The sequence below is a fragment of the Pelodiscus sinensis genome, chromosome 1, assembly GCF_049634645.1.
Source record: "Pelodiscus sinensis isolate JC-2024 chromosome 1, ASM4963464v1, whole genome shotgun sequence".
NCBI lineage: Eukaryota > Metazoa > Chordata > Testudines > Trionychidae > Pelodiscus > Pelodiscus sinensis.
In genome coordinates, this window is record NC_134711.1 from 137831594 (window position 1) to 137848794 (window position 17201).

At 48.1% G+C, this 17201-nt stretch overlaps 1 protein-coding gene across 3 annotated transcripts in view; it reads right to left on the minus strand.

The window, feature by feature from the left end:
• Nucleotides 1-15809, minus strand: part of EPHA1 (EPH receptor A1) — a 50746-nt gene extending 34937 nt beyond the window's left edge. The window contains exons 1-4 of one of the 3 annotated variants that reach the window (XM_075903424.1): nucleotides 15451-15808; nucleotides 9286-9537; nucleotides 7642-7709; nucleotides 672-839 (exon numbers count right to left, since the gene is read on the minus strand). Coding sequence is in view for 2 of the 3 variants with exons in the window: in XM_075903409.1 (XP_075759524.1) it covers nucleotides 7642-7709; nucleotides 15451-15547 (165 nt within the window). In the remaining variant the exon portion in view is untranslated. Of the gene's footprint in view, nucleotides 1-671; nucleotides 840-7641; nucleotides 7710-9285; nucleotides 9538-15450 lie in introns of all 3 variants that reach the window. The other 2 variants (XM_075903415.1, XM_075903409.1) reach the window with 2 other exon arrangements.
• Between the last annotated feature and the right edge of the window lie 1392 nt (nucleotides 15810-17201).

Sequence of the window (17201 nt, forward strand, 5' to 3'; positions counted from 1 at the left end):
TGTTTGAAGCCCAGCACCTAACTGCTTTACGCGCATCATCTCTTTTATTAGAAATTAAGCAGTAAACGAGGAAAAGGCTCTATTCTGTTTGACAAAAACTGAATTGGACTGAAATTTCTACCAGACATGATAACGGACTCAACATTGCCTAGAGAGAGGTCTATATGAACACTGATAACTTATCTAATAGGTCATAGCCCAAGCCCAACTACTTGTCATGACAAATATGGGTTCCCTCCAGTCATCTTTACCTCAACCTACAATGCCTCTCCCACAAAACTGCTCTCTCTTGCAAATATACCCTCAAACCCTGTTACAGAGATCCACTTTGACCTACTTTGCAGGCAAAGATCAATCCCCACCAAACAGCCCCAATACCCTTTAGAAAAGGTCCTTGCGCACATGCCTTCATGGCTTCAGAGCATGATCTAAGCAAAGTGTACACGGCTATTTTTGACTTACTAGTAATTGTCCACAGTGAAAACAGAGAACGTGGCTCACTATCCAGTGGTTAGGGCACCCACCCCATTCCCCCTTCTCAATCACACGTTCACTATTTAGCCATGGTGAGACAGCTTCAACACAAGACACTGAGGAAACCCCACTCAGCTATGGGATATTCTGAAGTGGTTAAAAGACCTGCCTGAGTTTTTGAAACATGGGTCTCTTACCTCTTCCTCAGGTGAAGGTAGACCTTAACCCCTGGGCCACAATGCTTCCTGCTGGTGAATTCTGAATGGGACCTCAGCCAGGAGGTGGCCTCTCAGCATGCACATCAGGGGCATCAGACCCCCTATGGGCATTTCTTCACCTGGTCTCCCCCTGGTTCATGAATTACTCTGGGGATTAGATGGGAGATAGGCATTAAGATGCCAAAAGTGAGGCAGCAGTGCACAAGCCCAAAGGCAAAACAGGGAGCTTTTACCCTGAAAAGTTAGGTGCCAAGCGAGTTTAGGGGCTTACAGGGATCAGCATGAGTATTGTGAATCACAGTGGAGCCTAAATGGGGTTGTAGAACCCTAGATTTAGGACCCAACTTTGAGTACTTTTGTGGATCAGCATCCTAGAGGCATTTGTTCATTCTTGCTATTTTCATAATCTAGACTAGGAGCAAGATAATGTTTTTCCATTTGGAGGTGGAAAAAATCTCTAATGAATCTAGCCACCACAGTGACATAAGAACATCAGAATGGCCACACTGGGTCAGACCAATGGCCCAGTATCCTGTCTGCCGACAGTGGCCAATGCTAGATGCCCCAGAGGGAGGGAACACAACAGGTAACCAGTATTCAGGTGACCAGTGCCAGTTAAATAGAAAGGTCATTATGGTGCATTAGCTATGTATGCCTTACCATAGACCAGAGATCTGAAAGCAGCTTGTGCTGAGTTATGCAGTAAGACAGAAGCCTGGAAGTAATACTACATAGATAGCAAGACAATGCACTGAGAGCACAGAACACCAAGCATTTAGGATAATGTCAAACAGATTTAAGGTTTATTCAGAATAGTGTAACCTATGTCAGAAACAGGTTCAACGCTAAATGAATTAACCACAGAAACCCAACCCTGAAGCTATGAGCAGTACCTACAGTTAGCCAGCTGTCACCTTCCTTGCACTTGCAAGCTGTTATGGAAAACTTATTTTCGCATATGACTGCTCTGGTACAATATGGCTGACCCAAATCAAAGTATAGAACCTGAGATTTGCTAATCCTGTTTAATGGAAGCATTTAATGAAACATAGCAAGTGTGTGCTGATGTGTTAGAGCATTTTACCTCCACTTTGCCTTTAATTTTAATTTAGAATACCTCTCCTGCTGGACTACAGCTAGGTCCAGCATATGGAATGCATCTGTTAGTCTTTAAGGTGGCATAGGGCTCCATTATTTTTGCAGATACAGACTAACACACTATCGATCTGAGACATGTGGAATAATGAAGTTCCACACATGAATTGCAATGTAGTTCACTTACCACCCACCGGACACAGCCTCAAAAGCAATACATTCTTCAGGGCAAAGGGTTTCACGGTATATATTGTGCAGGACCAAACACACCATCAGCAATTATAAAAGAAAGAAAGCACTTTCCAGTACTCTCAGAAGAATATGGAGGAGGAGGAGAAGACAAAGGAATCTGTTTTTAAAGGAAATTTAGTTTATAGCACATTAGTGAGAAGTGTATTGCACAAACACCCATAATGGGGTTAATCATCTCTCGGAAGTGGCTAGATAAGCATCATCTCATTTTTAGTATAAGATTAGACATTGAAATTTCTTGCCACTGCAGCTCTCTTAGTCATAGCAATGAATTAATTAGATGATAACCTCAGTACTTCTTGTTTATGGGCTACCATCGGTATCCTGGGCTACTCAGTTTACCTCCAAGGTTAATTATCAATTTACCAGAGAGAACTCAAGTTATGGCCTTTTTATCCACTCCCAACCCTCCAACCATCCCTACAGTAAGCACCTTAGTGTAAAGAGAATTCTACCTTTTCTCACCAGCATGCAAAGACAGTCGTTGATTTTTCATTGAGCTGAATATTTATAAGAACACGGGACTGCCCTGCCTACAGGGTTCCCTCTAAGCCGTGTGCTTGTGTGGGTGTGCAGAAAAAATTTCCTCCTACGCAGAGCCATGCAGCCACATGGTGGCCAGCAGGGGGCTACTCTGGTGGCCAGGGCTGGAGAAGCCACCATGTGGGAGCCCTGGTGGGAAAGCAGGGTGGCGTGGGGTGGGGTGGGGGAAATGGCGGTAGGTACCAGGGTCAGTACCAGTGGGGGAGGCAGTGGGGCCAAGGACAGATGGAGCTTGACACAGAAGCCGGCTGGTGGGGGGCAAAGGCACCAGCCATCTGTGGTGGTTGGACGTACCAGGTGCAGGTCAATTCTAGGGGGCGGGGGGAGAAAGAGGGTGAGGTTCAGGGTTGGACACAGGTCTCTGGGCTATGGAGGGGGGACAGGCAAGATGCGGGGATGGGCACAGGTCTCCGGGCAGTGGTGCTTGAGCTGTGGGCCCTACGCCCAGGTACTGGCTGTTTGTGTTTGTGGGGCAGATAGCATGACCCTGGCATATATACTGGTGGCAGATGGGGGGCAGATTGCAAGGCTGGGCACAACTACAGGATGTGGATGAGTAGGCAGTTAGCCAGGTTTATACAGGTACCAGCTAGCTGTGTGTGGTCCTAATGGGGGCACAGGCACTGGGGAAAGGGACCAGCAAGTTGGGTGGTTTTCAGGGTGGGTGGAGGCAGGGTCGTGCACCTTGTTAATTATCCATCTTTTAGTATTTTTTCTTGCATAACAATGTAAAGTGTGTGTGAGTGTGAGAGAGAGAGAGAGACTGGTGGGTGCCATAGTGGCAGACATCAGAACAAGTGCACATGATGTCAATATTGGTGCACAATGCTCACTCAACAAAATTCACTCTACTCATGGATGGAAAATCTTAGACTAGAGGGAACCCTGCCTGCCTAGTGCAGTTGAGAAGCAGCAGCAGTGGAAGCAAGAGCTAGAGGTCCATGAAAGCCAGAAGTGTTCCTATTTTCAGAGCTAGTTGCTGTTATCTTGCAAGTCAAACAAAAACCTTCCAGTGTTTTATCCTGGGTTAAATGTCCTTGCAAACATAGGCCAGATGAAAGAGCTGCCAACATGACAAGCCCGGTACATTAACAGCAGGCTGAGTCACATGAGGCAACCCCACCCAGGACTTCTTAATGAGCCCCCCACCTACACACACCTCTTGAGTCAGCCCTTTCAAACAGAGTCATATGGAGACAGACTCATCAGCTGGGGGACAGACAAATACAAATTATGTCATTTCCGCAGATTATTTCCCCCACAATCTATCAATATTATCTCAGTCTTATCCGGACTGAGCTTTAACCAGTCAGGTCTCTGCAAGCCCTTCTTTCAGGAGGACGCTGAGAGAGCTGACTAATTGCATGGTCTAAGTACGATGAATTAGACACACAGCTGTTATGTCACTGCATAGGAAAGGCAGCACAGCCCACAATGCTCCTCTATTTCCCCTAGTGACAGCGTCTATGAGTTGAGCAGAAGTCTTACAGCCCTCTCAGATCCTGCCACAGACTGCCCTCCAGGCAGACCAGCTCCCAGCTCACACTACTCTGGAATCACTCAGGGCAGGCCTACGCCATGGGGGAAGCTTTGCTTCAGATACACAAATCCAGCTATGTAAATAACAGGGAAGTAGGTGACTACTTGACTATCTGATAAGCATAAGCTTATCGGGTAGTTCTGTGGAGTACTCGCCTACTGGCTCCCCCCTCTCCCTTTGCTGCCTCTGTATGAGCAGCAGGAGCAGCCCCTGTCCACGGGGGTCCCAGCAGGGAACTGGGCCCCTGTGCAGACAGCAACTGCTACCACCAAACAGCCCCTGTTCTGCCTCAAGCAGGGGGTTGGACTCAATGGCCTCCTGAGGTCTCTTCCAACCCTAATCTTCTACGATGTACATACTTTTTTTGTACTGCTAATTAAGTCTTTGGCTATTTGTTCTTTACATTATTTTTTGGCCAACCTAATTATACTTCATTGAATCCTAGAACTGGAAGGGGCCTTGAGAGGTCATCAAGTCCAGTCTCCTGCCTTCACAGCAGGACCAAACACCATCTAGATCATCCCTGACAGGTGTCTGTCTATCCTGCTCTTAAATATCTCAGTGATGGAGATTCCACAACCTCAGTAGACAATTTATTCTAGTGTTTAACCACCCTGACAGTTAGGAAGTCTGACCTAAACCTCCCTTGCTGCAATTTAAGCCCACGACTTCTTGTCCTATCATCAGAGGCAAAGGAGAACATTTTTTTCCCTCCTCCTTGTGACACCCTTTTAGATACTTGAAAACTGTTATTATGTCCCCTCTCAGTCTTCTATTTTCCAAACTAGGCCTGAACAACTCGGAAAGCAGCGAGGGCCATATTACTCCAAAGAAAACAGCTGCAGGCAAGTAGGGTTGCCAGATGCTCTCCCAAAAAATACCGAATACATGGGCTACACATTTTTGTCAGGCACAAAAAAACCAAAAAAAACACACATATCATGCAGGAGGCACCACCAGGCTTCCATCCAGTGCCCAGCTGGACAGAGAGTGCAAATACCGGACTGTCTGGTAAAAAACCGGACACCTGGCAACCCTAGCCACAAGGGTAGGTTTGCAGGGGAGGGGTGATACTTTATTAAGAATTTTTCAATTAAATCAGGTCTGTACAACATACGGCTCCCAATGCCCTTACCCTCTCCTCTCCCAGCATCACCCTGTCTCCCCTCCCACTGACACCTCCCCTCCTGCCTTTTTCCTCATTGTCTCCACTTGGCCCCCTGGCATTTGTCTCTCCTGCACCCTGTCCCTTGGTGCCTTCCCCTTTCTCCTGACCTGCCTCCCTCCCCTCAGCACAAATCCCTTCCCCTTCTCTACCTGGCGTCTGCCTTCCAGTTTGCGGGGCTGCCAGAGCCTTTTTGAATTCCACGGTCACTGGCCGTGACGTCACAACGCCACGTCACACCAGCATCCTGGCGTCTGCCAGTGTCCTGCCCTCTGGCTCGCACCCCGCTTCCTCGCGCCAGACCTGCATTGCAGGCAACCTGGCAGCGAGAATCGCTGCACTTCCCCCTCCCCGGTGGCACTCCGCTCCTCCGCCCAGCCGGCGGATCGGATAGGGCTGTGCCGCCCGTAGTTGTCACGGGCTGTACAGTGAGCCCCTGCGGGCCGCATGTTGTGCAGGCCTGTTCCAAACTAAACAAGCCCCGTTCTTTCAGCCTTCCCTCATAGCTCATGTTTTCTAGACCTTTGTCATTTTTGTTGCTCTTCTCTGGACCTTCTCCAATTTCTTTCTGAAATGTGGGTGGTGGTTGTTGGGGGTTTTTTTGCATTTACAAATGCACAAAAATGTCATTTAAAGTATAACTAAAGGAAAATCTGACCTGAAATGTGGTGACCAGAACTGGATACAATACTCTGCAGAACAGAGCAAAAGAAACACTTCTCATGTCTTACTCACAACACATCAGTTAATGCATCCCAGAGTTGGCTTGCCAAAGTCTATGCGCCATTCTATTTTCTTTTGTAGTATTTAACTTCCAATTTTAAAAGGAAGTCTTTGTGGTTGTGGTAACCTTTCATTTATTCATATTACAATTACTAAGAAATAACACCACAAAGATTAAGCAAATCCCTGCACTATTGCTGGTTGAAAACCAAAGTGAGCCAGAGATTAGGGAGTTCCATAAATTGAAAGTAAACATATAGTCATGGAGCTGTAGAATCATAGAGCTGGAAGAGACCTCAGGAGGTCATCAAGTCCAGCCCCCTGCTCAAGGCAGGACCAATCCCAATTAAATCATCCCAGCCAGGGCTTCCTTTGGGGAACAAGTGGGTCACATTCTCCAGCATCTCTCCTCAACCATATTCCTCTTGATGCAAACAGCTGGGACTTTGGGGAAATAAACTTCACCAATATTGTGACAGCTGGCAACACTGTTCACTCAAAAAATAACTTTGCCACTAACAGAGTTTGTTCTCTTTTCCCCTCTCAATCTCTCGAATCCCCTTGCTCAGACACTTCACCGGAACTCCTCACAGCCTGATCCTAGGCTTTTCTTCCAACAGTTGTGGCATCCCATTTAGCATCCCAAAGTCCAAAGTGGGGTTTATATTGCTGCCAATCCATTGGAATGGAACACTTGGATTCCATATGCCCCATTAATCATCTGAGAGTACTGTATTAGTCAAAGTCACCTGGTGGTGGCAAGGCTGAAGAAGAGCTAACTAAGGGTCAGTCTACACCAGGGGTCTCCAACTTTTTAAGCACGAGATCACTTTTTGAATTTAAGTGCAATCCAAGATCTACCTCAGACCCAAACACCCTTGTCCTGCCTCCTTTGTGCCCCTTCTCTGAGGCCCCACCCCTGCTCATTCCATCCTTCCCCCACCCTCCCTCACTTTCCCCAGGCAGGGGCAGAGGGTTGGGGTGCAGGCTCTGGTCTTGGGTTAAGGGATTTGGGAGTGTGAGAGGGGCTCTGAGATGAGCTTTGGGCAAGAAGTTTAGGTTAGGGTTTATGTGCAGGCTCTGGGAGGGCATTTAGATGCAGGGGTGCTCGGGGCTAGGGAAGGGGTTTGGGGTGCAGGAGAGGGTTCATGCCTGGGGCAGAGTTTCAGGATGTGGGCTCCGATTGGGCCCTGCTTACCTCAGGTGGCTCCTGGGTGGTGGTTCAGTGGGGCTAAGGCAGGCTCACCCCTGCCCTGGCCCCCCTGCACCACTCCCAAAGGCAGCCAGCAAACCCCCTCCATCCCAAGCCCTGTTGTGCCCCCCACTCTGTTCTGTGGAGATAGGCTACAGGGCGAGAAAGGGGGCACCTTGACATCAGCACCCTCTTCTCCCTCCTCTGACCTGCACAGCAAGCAGAAGACTCCTAGGGGCTGGGGGTGGCTCCAAGGCAAAGGGCAGGAGACGAGCAGTGGTAGGAGGAGGGGCAGTTGAAGTGCTGGCACTTGATAGCCTCTTGGCTAAACCAGTCAAGATCCCCTGTCAGAGGCTCCGGGATCGACTGGTTGGTGACCACTGCCACAGCTGATAATACTCCAGAGTTCTGCTCTTCCTTCACAAACATATGTACTCACCCCTGTTTCTGGAGGATCTGGAAGCCAGCCCAGTTCACTCTGTGCAGTGCTTGTGTCCAGGAGATCCACTGCAAGCCAGAAGGAAAGGGTCAGAAACCCAAATGCTATGGTTTATGGAACAGGTACACCAAAGCCTTCCCCTTCTGTAACTGCTTCTTAGGCACCACTGCTTTTGACTTTCCTCATTCTAGTCAATATGAGCTTACCCGGGTCATTCAGTAATGTCTGCAGACATGCCCCACAACTTAGCCACATTCCTTTTCCCCCTGTCTCCAGCCAGAAAAAGAGCGTAAAAAATCTTTGCCTTTATCCCCACACTTCTCCCTCAACCCAGGCAACAGCATGAGGAGAGGGAGAATAGCAACAGAGCACAGCAACATTGCAACTACTTAGAAATCCTTTATAATCCACACAAATCCAGGCAGGAAAAATCCAAAGAGAAACACCCTCCTGGGATGAATTAGAATGGGAATTCAGTGCCCCAAAACTGGCTTGGTAATTGACTCATCTCTGCAAGAATCTCCCTTCAGAACAGGAGACCTGATAGGGGATAAAAAAAGACAGGTGCTGAGGTGACTGAACAAATTACCAGCACAAAAGATCAATTAGTATTGCCTCAGGGATCTTGCCAAGGCTGGAAAGGGGAGAGCAAGGAAGGTTATGGGAAGGTGCACAGTATAAAGAGATGACATGAAAAGCATAAGGCTTGTGGAGCCATCCACCCGTTATTTTGTTTCTCTGAACTGTATTTAAGTTCTAGCAGTCTGTTTGCAGGGGAAGTTGCCATTTTTACAATAGTTTGGCTGCAAACAGAGACAAATCCCATTCACTCTGGGTATGTCTACGTTGCATTCCTCTTCTGAGAGAGGAATGCAAATACAGATGAGCGAAATTGCAAATGAAGCACAGATTTGAATTTCCCACGCTTCATTTGCATAATTGCATCCAGCCGCTATTTCAAAATAAAAAATGCTGTGTAGATGCATTTATTTTGAAAGAAACTCCTTCTTTCGAAATAACCCTTACTCCTCAAAAAATGAGGTTTAATGGTTATTTCGAAAGAAGGTGTTTCTTTAAAAAAAACACATCTACACAGCGTTTTTTATTTCGAAATAGGGTATTTCGAAATAGCAGCAGGGCACGATTGTGCAAATGAAGCATGGGAAATTCAAATCCGCGCTTCATTTGCAATTTCGCTTATCTGCATTTCACTCTCAGAAGAGGAATGCAATGTAGACATACCCTCTCTCATGCAGTCTTGTCTTTGGTTTTCCCTACTGAAATTATAGAACTATTCTTTGTTTATGGCAAAATAAAAAAGTGAGAACTTAATTAATGCTTTGAAGGTGCAAAGGGTTGAACCAACATTAACTTATTAATTCCCAGGACAGAAATAGGACAGTATCTGGTATAACACCTAATCTGAGTCTCCACCAGGTTTCTGTGAGCTGTGTTTTAGTATCAACTGCACACAACCATCCAGTTTCTCTCCTCTCCCCCTTTATTTCTCTGGGGATGTGATTTAACTCAAAGATCTCTTCCATGTTCAGGGATGGGAGTTAGAAATTTAGCATTCACCGTCCTCTAAGACCATACCCCAATACCTCCCTCGTTAACATTCCATCTCCCATCCCACATACTCACACAGTTAAATTTATCTTCTCTCCTTACACTTTTCCACCTCCTCATCTCCACCTTTCATCACTTCCCCTTCCCAATGCACTGCCTCAGCCACTTCATGCAGTATTGTTGCCACTTCTCCTGGTTTTCTCATGAGTTTCAAGCTGTTGGGTGGTTTGGGTTTTTTGTTTGTTTTTTTAAAGAGTCCTGACTTCTGGAGAGCATGTGTTTAGGTGGGAATCCTGCTTTCAGTTTAGTTCCTAGCCCTTATGGTTGCTGTGAAAAAAATGAAATGGGATCTGAGTGCACTCTAAAGCCTTAGAATACGGAAGACAAATAAAAAAACCCTTTAAAAAAACGAGATTAATGATTTTTTAGGCTTGGCTCATGGTTTTTGAATGCTTCTGTAGTTGGAGATCCTGGTGATTCTGTTATTCAGGAATGTGAAGATGATCAACAGAGCTGTACCCCAGTGCAATCATGTCAGCAGAACTGCACTTTCCCATGGGATGAAGCTTGGAAGGTTTAGATTTTTATTGGTCAGTGTTGATAAACATCAAATTCACACTAACTTGTCAAAATATTTCCATTGTAATCAAAATGTGCAGTTAGGCAAAGTAAGAAAAAAATGCTGCTAGAAAACTTACTAGAATTTGATTTAAGGCTATTAACTTTGTACATTTTGCCACGAGATGCTCACGACTTGTGTTTTAGCAGCTATAAAGCTTTAACGTTTTGAATACCAATGCCAACGGTTGTTAAATAATTTGTCTGACTCCCCCATACTTTTCTACCATTGTGAAAATTTAAACAGATAAACATTGGAAAAAATGTTTTAAAATAAACAGGGATATTATCCATGGAATCATCAAAATATAAAAACTGAATTCTGCCAACCTTGCTTGTCTGTCCTATTGTGGAGGTCATGCCTGAGAATAAGCTATCCCAGCAAAAGAGCCATTTTGGTGGCATAAGCTGTACCCTTGCTAAGAACATGTTGCTGGTACAATCGTCCAGGTCAGCTCTACCAGCAAAGTACTCCTAATGTAAACAGGCCTGCGAGTTACTCTTTTGCAACACAAAGAAAAATCCCTGAAGATGCTCTGTCAACTTCCACCAACCTCACTCTAAGGGCCCTATCCAACTGGAAAGAAATGAAGGTGGCAAAGCATCAAATGAAGCAGTGGTTCCCAACAGGGGTTCTGTGGTCCCCTGGGGATCTGTGAACCCTTTGAGGGGACCACTGAGCCCTATATCTAGAACCCAGAGCCCAAGCCCCAGCACCTTCTGTGGGGCTGAAGCCAGGTTCAAGCCTCAGTCCCCAGTGTCCTCCCCCTCTCCCGCCACAGAACTGATGCTGGGACCAGCAGAACTGAATTCCAGAGCTCTGAGCCCTAATTCTCCAAAGGAGGCAGAAGCCCTGAGCCCATGGTCAGAGCTTGGGGGTGTTGCCCTTCCCCCACTCCAGACTACAGTGAAAGAGCATGGCAGTCCCTGGTTATTCCACCTCACCCCCCTCTGCCTCCTTTATTCCCTGCCCAGGTCAGAGGCAGGAAGCCAGAGCCAAGCAGTGCAGGACAGCCGCAGCTCTGACTGGTGTCAGGGAGCAGGCAACTGCAGCATTCCCCTAGCTCCTACTGGTACAGGGAATGGGAGAAAAGAAAAGGGAGTTTGAAGCTGTTCCTCAGCTCCTGCCAGCCACCTTTGCTCACACAGCCAATAAAAACCACCTGGGCAAAAAGACCATTTCCATGGCTGGCAGAACCCTTGAGGAACAGGGACCCCAGAGGAGCCCTCCCAGTACACAGTCCCTAGTACCCCTCTCCTTACACTCTGATCTATGCCTGTGCATGCACACACCCCTTAGCTACCCCCTGCCTGCACATAGCCTAGTACCCCTCTCCCTATACCCTGAGCTATGCCCTCCCTGCACCCTGAGCATCCCGCTAGAGCCACTAGCTACTGCCTTCTCTGCACTCTCAACTCCTCCCCTTTCCAAAAACAGCTCCTAGCTACCTGCACACAAGCCCTGCTCCTGCACACAAGCCTTGGCTATCCTCTCCCTGCATCCTGAGCTACCCCCTCCCTATACAGCCCTTAGATACCCCCTCCCTGCACTCTGGGCAACCCTCTGCTTGCATAAAGCCCCTAGCTATCTCTCTCCCTGATCCCTGAGCTGTTTTCATACTTTTTAAGCTAAGCCCCGTTACCTTTGAGGTAATAACTTTTGGTACCCACCCCCACAAGCCAGACAAGCAAGTGGTCTGCTGAGATGAGGCAGGTGTGAAGGTGGTGCTCCCTCCCCAGACCCACCTGCGTGGAGCTGGCTTTGTCCCTTGCCCACCCAAAATAGAAGTCAAACTACACCTATGTCTGAACATCTCCCCTCCTCTGGCCCAGGATCCCAAGTGTCTCCGCCCCCCTCCCCCGCTGGGCCCTGGAGTTTTTATAGCATCTTGTGATTGTGGGTAGTCTCAGAAAGAAAAAGGCTGTGAACCTGATTTAAAGCCCTGGAGTCTCTTTCTAGTCAGGGGCAGCGAGATCAGTGTTGCTTGCCAGCTACAGCCAGCAGAGTATAAAGTGCAGGAGAGAGCACGCAAGAGACCTCTGGAATGAGGAAGCAGAGCATGGCCCAGGATCAGAGATATGGACCTGAATTCTAGCACACACACTCCTCCCATTTCTCCTTTCCACTCTACTCCCCCTTCCAATTTTGAGAAGATAACACTTCCACAATACTGTAGTCCCAAATCCTTTCTGCAGGAGATGCGCCTCATTCCAGTCACTTCCTAGAGGACACAGTAGCAACTCCATGCAAGTAAGAGGCAGGATAAAAGGAAGGGGGAGCAGGCAGTTTTTATAAGGGTAAGGAGACCAGGGGGAAAAAAGTACTTTAATGAGCAAGAGAGATTTAAAAGCATTATAGGCAAGCACAGGACCCAGCTATGCAGAAGCTCATGCTGCCTTGGACTGCTATCTGGGGGCAATACCTACTACAAGATCAACTCTCTGGAAGTCAATCTTCTAGCATTTGATTTAGCAAGTCTAGTACAGACCTGTAAATCGAAGGCTGAAGGCAGCTGCTGCTGGTGTCTGGTACTCCCCCTTTTGTGAGGAATAAGAGAAACCAACAGGAGCAAATGGTCCCGTCAGCCTCCCATAGCGTGGATGTCACCATAGCTCGGCTTAAGGTTTTGAATAGCTGGAGTCGCATACCTTAAGCTGACCTTCCAGATCCAGTGTAGACCTGGCCTAGTAGATGTGAGTTGTGGTGGGAACGAACACACACACTCTCTCTCCCCCCCCCCACCAGCTAGGCCACGCTCACAAGGCCCACAATTTGGATGCTGCACAGAAGTGGAGGGAAGGTAGCACTGAGCCACTGACCTGCACATTTTAGATGTTAGGGGACAGAGGACACAATGGTGGGAAAACACAGTTTGGCTGTCCATCCCCTGACATGTGGCAGTCTCACTGTGGCATAGTTAGGGAGAGAATCTCTCCAAGAGAATCCCCTACAGACCCAAATAGAGCCAGGGAACCATATGACCAATGGGAACGAGTACTGTTAAGGTATGTCTGCTCTTTGAGTTTCAGGGTGCAATCCTCACCTCAAGGAGAAATACTTGCACTCACTCTCATTGAGCTAGCATGCTACAAATAAAATATAGCTGCCATGACTGGCATCAGTGGCAGGGGCTAGCTGCTCCCACGTACCTATCCATAGGGGACTAGGCATGCACTGTGGCTACAATGGAGAAAGAAGCTAGCCACTGTGGGTCCATGCTTAGTGTCTTGGATGGGCAGGTATTCATGGAGGCCCTTGCCCAATGCTGCAGCCTCATTCTATTTTTAGAGCTGTAGCTCCATCAGAAGCAGCATGGATATGTTTCCTCAAGTTGGGAATTATACCCGCACCTCAGTACGTCCCAGGGCATGTCTACACATGTTCTACAGGGTGGACTTAAGGACCGGATCACAGGCAAAGGGCATGGCAGATGTATTTGAACAAGTTATCCAGTCCCCAAAGCATTACCCCAGCTATTTTTCCAAGACAGTTCCTGGAGTTCACTTGGAGACCAAGTAGGTTCTAATTTAACCTGGCCCTCTCCGCAACATTTGCAGCCAAATCTGTTTAGCTACTTATTTATCCAGAGCCCTATTTCAAGTGTGTCTGAGAGCCACATCCAGTATAAAGTCCAGAGCAGGGCCAGAGAAAGGCCTACACTCTAATCTGCGCAGAGGTGGTAGCACAGTGCTAGGGGAAGGTCAGCTCCACTAGCTGGGGAGAACAGGGAAGCCCCCCATACAGGCGTGCAAAGAAAGGTGAGGGAGATGGTGGTGAAGAGACAAACATTCCATTCAGGTTGGGATACACTGTCTAGGAATAGTGACCACTGTAGTGCTTAAGCAAAATGCAGGACAATGTAGCACTTTAAAGACTAACAAGATGGTTTATTAGATGATGAGCTTTCGTGGGCCAGACCCACTTCCTCAGATCAAATAGTGGAAGAAAGTAGTCACAACCATATATACCAAAGGAAACAATTAAAAAAAATGAACAAATATGAAAAGGACAAATCACATTGCAGAACAGGAGGGGGATGCGGGGGGGGGGGGGGGGAGGAAGGAAGGTAAGTGTCTGTGAATTGATGATATTAGAGGTAGGGAGAGTGGGATGTCTGTGAGCTAATGGTATTAGAGGTGATAATTGGGGAAACTATCTTGGTAATGGGTGAGATAGTTCAAATGTTTGTTGAGTCCTTTCTGGAAAGTGTCGAATTTTAACATGAATGACAGTTCAGAGGATTCCCTTTCAAGTGCAGATGTAAAAGGTCTTTGTAGCAGAATGCAGGTGGTTAAGTCATTGAGAGAGTGTCCTTTCTGGTTAAAATGGCAAGAAACTGTTTTCTCTTTGTGATCTTGTCTGATATCTGTTTTGTGGGCATTAATCCTTTGGCGAAGTGTCTGAGATGTTTGTCCAATGTACATAGCAGACGGACACTTTCGGCACATGATAGCATAGATTATATTTCTGGATGCGCAGGAATATGTGTTCTTGATCTTATAACTCACTTGGTTAGGTCCAATAATGGTATCAGCAGAATGAATATGTGGACAAAGCTGGCAACGGGGTTTGTTGCAAGGGAAGGTACCAGGGTTGGTATTAGTGTGGTATGTCCTGTGGTGGTTGGTAAGAATCATCTTGAGGTTAGGTGGTTGTCTATAGGAGACTATGGGTCTGTCTCCCAGAGCCTCTTTGAGTATGGTATCTTGTTCCAATATAGGCTGTAGTTTATTGATAATGTGTTGGACAGGTTTAAGTTGGGGGTTGTAGGTGATGACAAGTGGTGTTCTATTGTTGGTTTTCTTGGGTCTGTCTTGAAGTAGATGGTTTCTAGGTATTTGTCTGGCTCTTTCAATTTGCTTTTTTATTGTCCTGCATTTTGCTTCAGCTACCCCAGACTAACACGGCTACATCTCTATCACTGTAGTGCTTGTGAGGCATTCAGGGTATCTAGTAACAGGACTAAAGGGAGAGGAAGGCACAAGGGAGGTAGAAGTGAGGCAGGAGCTGGAAGGAAAGAGAAACGGAGGAGGGAAGCCAGGGAGCAAAGGGAAGGCCAGGGTAGCTAAGCCACGAGGAAGTGGAAGGGGGGGAGCAGTGTTGACGGGCTCTCTAACGCAGAAATCTCCACAAGCGCTCCAAAGGAAAGTGTGCAGTCCCGCCAGGCTCAGGGAGCGAGGAAGGGGGGCGTCAGGCATTGGCTTGTGTTTCGACTTGTAACCTAGTCAGAGCTGGTGTTGAATGCAAAAGGAGAAAGATCCCTTGTGGCTCCACAAACGCTGTAAGGCGCCGTGTGTCCCGCTTAAAGGCGGGGAGGGAAGGGGCAGCGCTTGCAGCCACCGGCCTGCCTCCCCCGGGGGAGCGTGAAACTAGCTTACAAAGTCCCCAAAGCAAGGAGCGTCCCTCCTCCCGCTGCACTCGCTGGCCTCCCCCTTCCCCCCGCCCTACTCCTGTCCCTCGAGGAAGGCCGGTGTAATGCAGATCTCATAAGTAGCAGCTTTCTACATTACACCGGTCCCGGCCCCTCCAGAGGGGCTCTCCCGCTCCCCACTCCGCGCTCTGCGGGGCCCCAGCGCTGGAGGCCAAGCGCCCGGGAACGGGCAGTCAGGCTCGCTCCTTACCTTCTTTCCCAGCTGTCCCAGGAAGCAGGAAGGCACAGAGCAGGAGACAGAGCCCCGTGGGGAGACCTGTCCGGCTGCCAGGGGATCTCAGCTCCATAGTCCCCGGGGAGGAAGCTCTGCTCCCAGCCCCTTGCACCCTGGGTCTCTGCTTCCTTGGCTCACGCCCAGGACACCTGGCTCTTGCACCCAGCGCGTGAAGCGCTGCCGGAGCCTCCTGCCGGGAGCGCGCGCATTGCAAAATCTGCCTGCCTGGCCCGCGGTTGTGATGAAAGCCCAAGGCGGGGGGTGGAGAAGCCAGTTCTCTGCCTCCCCACTTGCTGCCTTCACCTGCTCTTTAAAGGGCTGGGTCCAAACTTCCCATCTGGCAGGCAAATACACGCCTCTTAAAGGCAGCCAGCCACCTTTCCCCGGGCTTGTCCCTGCGCCAGATCTTTGCTCCAGGGTTGTGCCTGGCTCCTGGATGCCACCTTTCGGGCTGCTCTTGCCACAGCCCCTTCCCGCGTAAAGCCAGGCGTCCTGCAGCCTGACCTGTTCCAGCTGCTTCTTGGTGATCTCTGACGGGGCCCTCGCTCCTGGACAGAGCACTAGATCGAAAGGCAAGGCCTCGTGTTTGGTTTTAGCGTGTCCTGCGGGAGAGACTGGGACTGGGACATCTAAATGAGGAGATGATATTGAAACCTTTAAGTGCGTGGGCTGCTTGCAAACACACATATCGCTCACAGCATGCACAATTCTCCTCTGCCTGTCTAGTGCCCCTCCTGTTACTGCTGAGGTGCAGAGCATGTATTGGTTACAGTCCCAATCACTGAGCCTGATCCTTAGCTCTAGTCGCATTTATCTTTGGAAATCCCAGTTCAGGCCAAGATGGCAGGTGTCCTACATGGATGGAATCGGGTACCAGCAGAAATGGCAGGGCTGGTTTCTCCGTAAGAAAGGCCAAAAAGCAGGAGGGAATAGCGAAGATCTTGGTAGAGCATTTGCTTCTCTAAGGTCTTGCTTCCATTAGGCATTTGCCCCATTTCAGTTATTGGTGCAGTTACATCAGTTTGAAACTTGTGTAAAAAGGAAAGCTGCAATTTATCCTGGTTTCAAATGCCATCATCAATACAAAGACTGCATCTTGCCTTCTTACTCCAGCTACACCAAAGGTGGATCATAAGTATATGAAAATGTGGCAATCCTTATAGACAAGGCCTAAAACAGATTGTGCCAAGGAGACAGAAGAGGAGAGAACCACCACCAGTAGGGGACAGGGACTGCACTGAGGGGAGATTCTAGTTGGGTTCAACAGCTGGAAGAAATCAGGCTAGGGGAGAAAAGAAAGCAAGCTAAGGACTCACTTTCAGGGCCTTAGCACTGTAAGAAGTGTATCTGTGCACATGAGGTGTTCACAGCTTCAAGACTCTCCAGAAATTCTATAAGCAAGTTTATTAACAGCCATTATCACTCCGATATGACCTGCTCAGAAATGTCATGCCCATGGCTCCTTTGTATGGTTGCTATTTCTTCTTGTGCCATTTCACAGTCATCTCTTGGGAGTCTGAAAAGCTTTACAGCTTAGTTAGTGTATGGGTCATAATGCCAGGAATAGCATCAAGTAGCTTTACTGTTGTTTTAAGTGCTGGAATTTGCTTGCTATTTGTATATGTTTTCTACCAGCAGCTCACTATCATAGGCTGTGACCAGATAGTGAAACAAAACACTTTGGCGATGTCTATACTGTAGCATTCTTGCAGAAAAGCATATGCAAC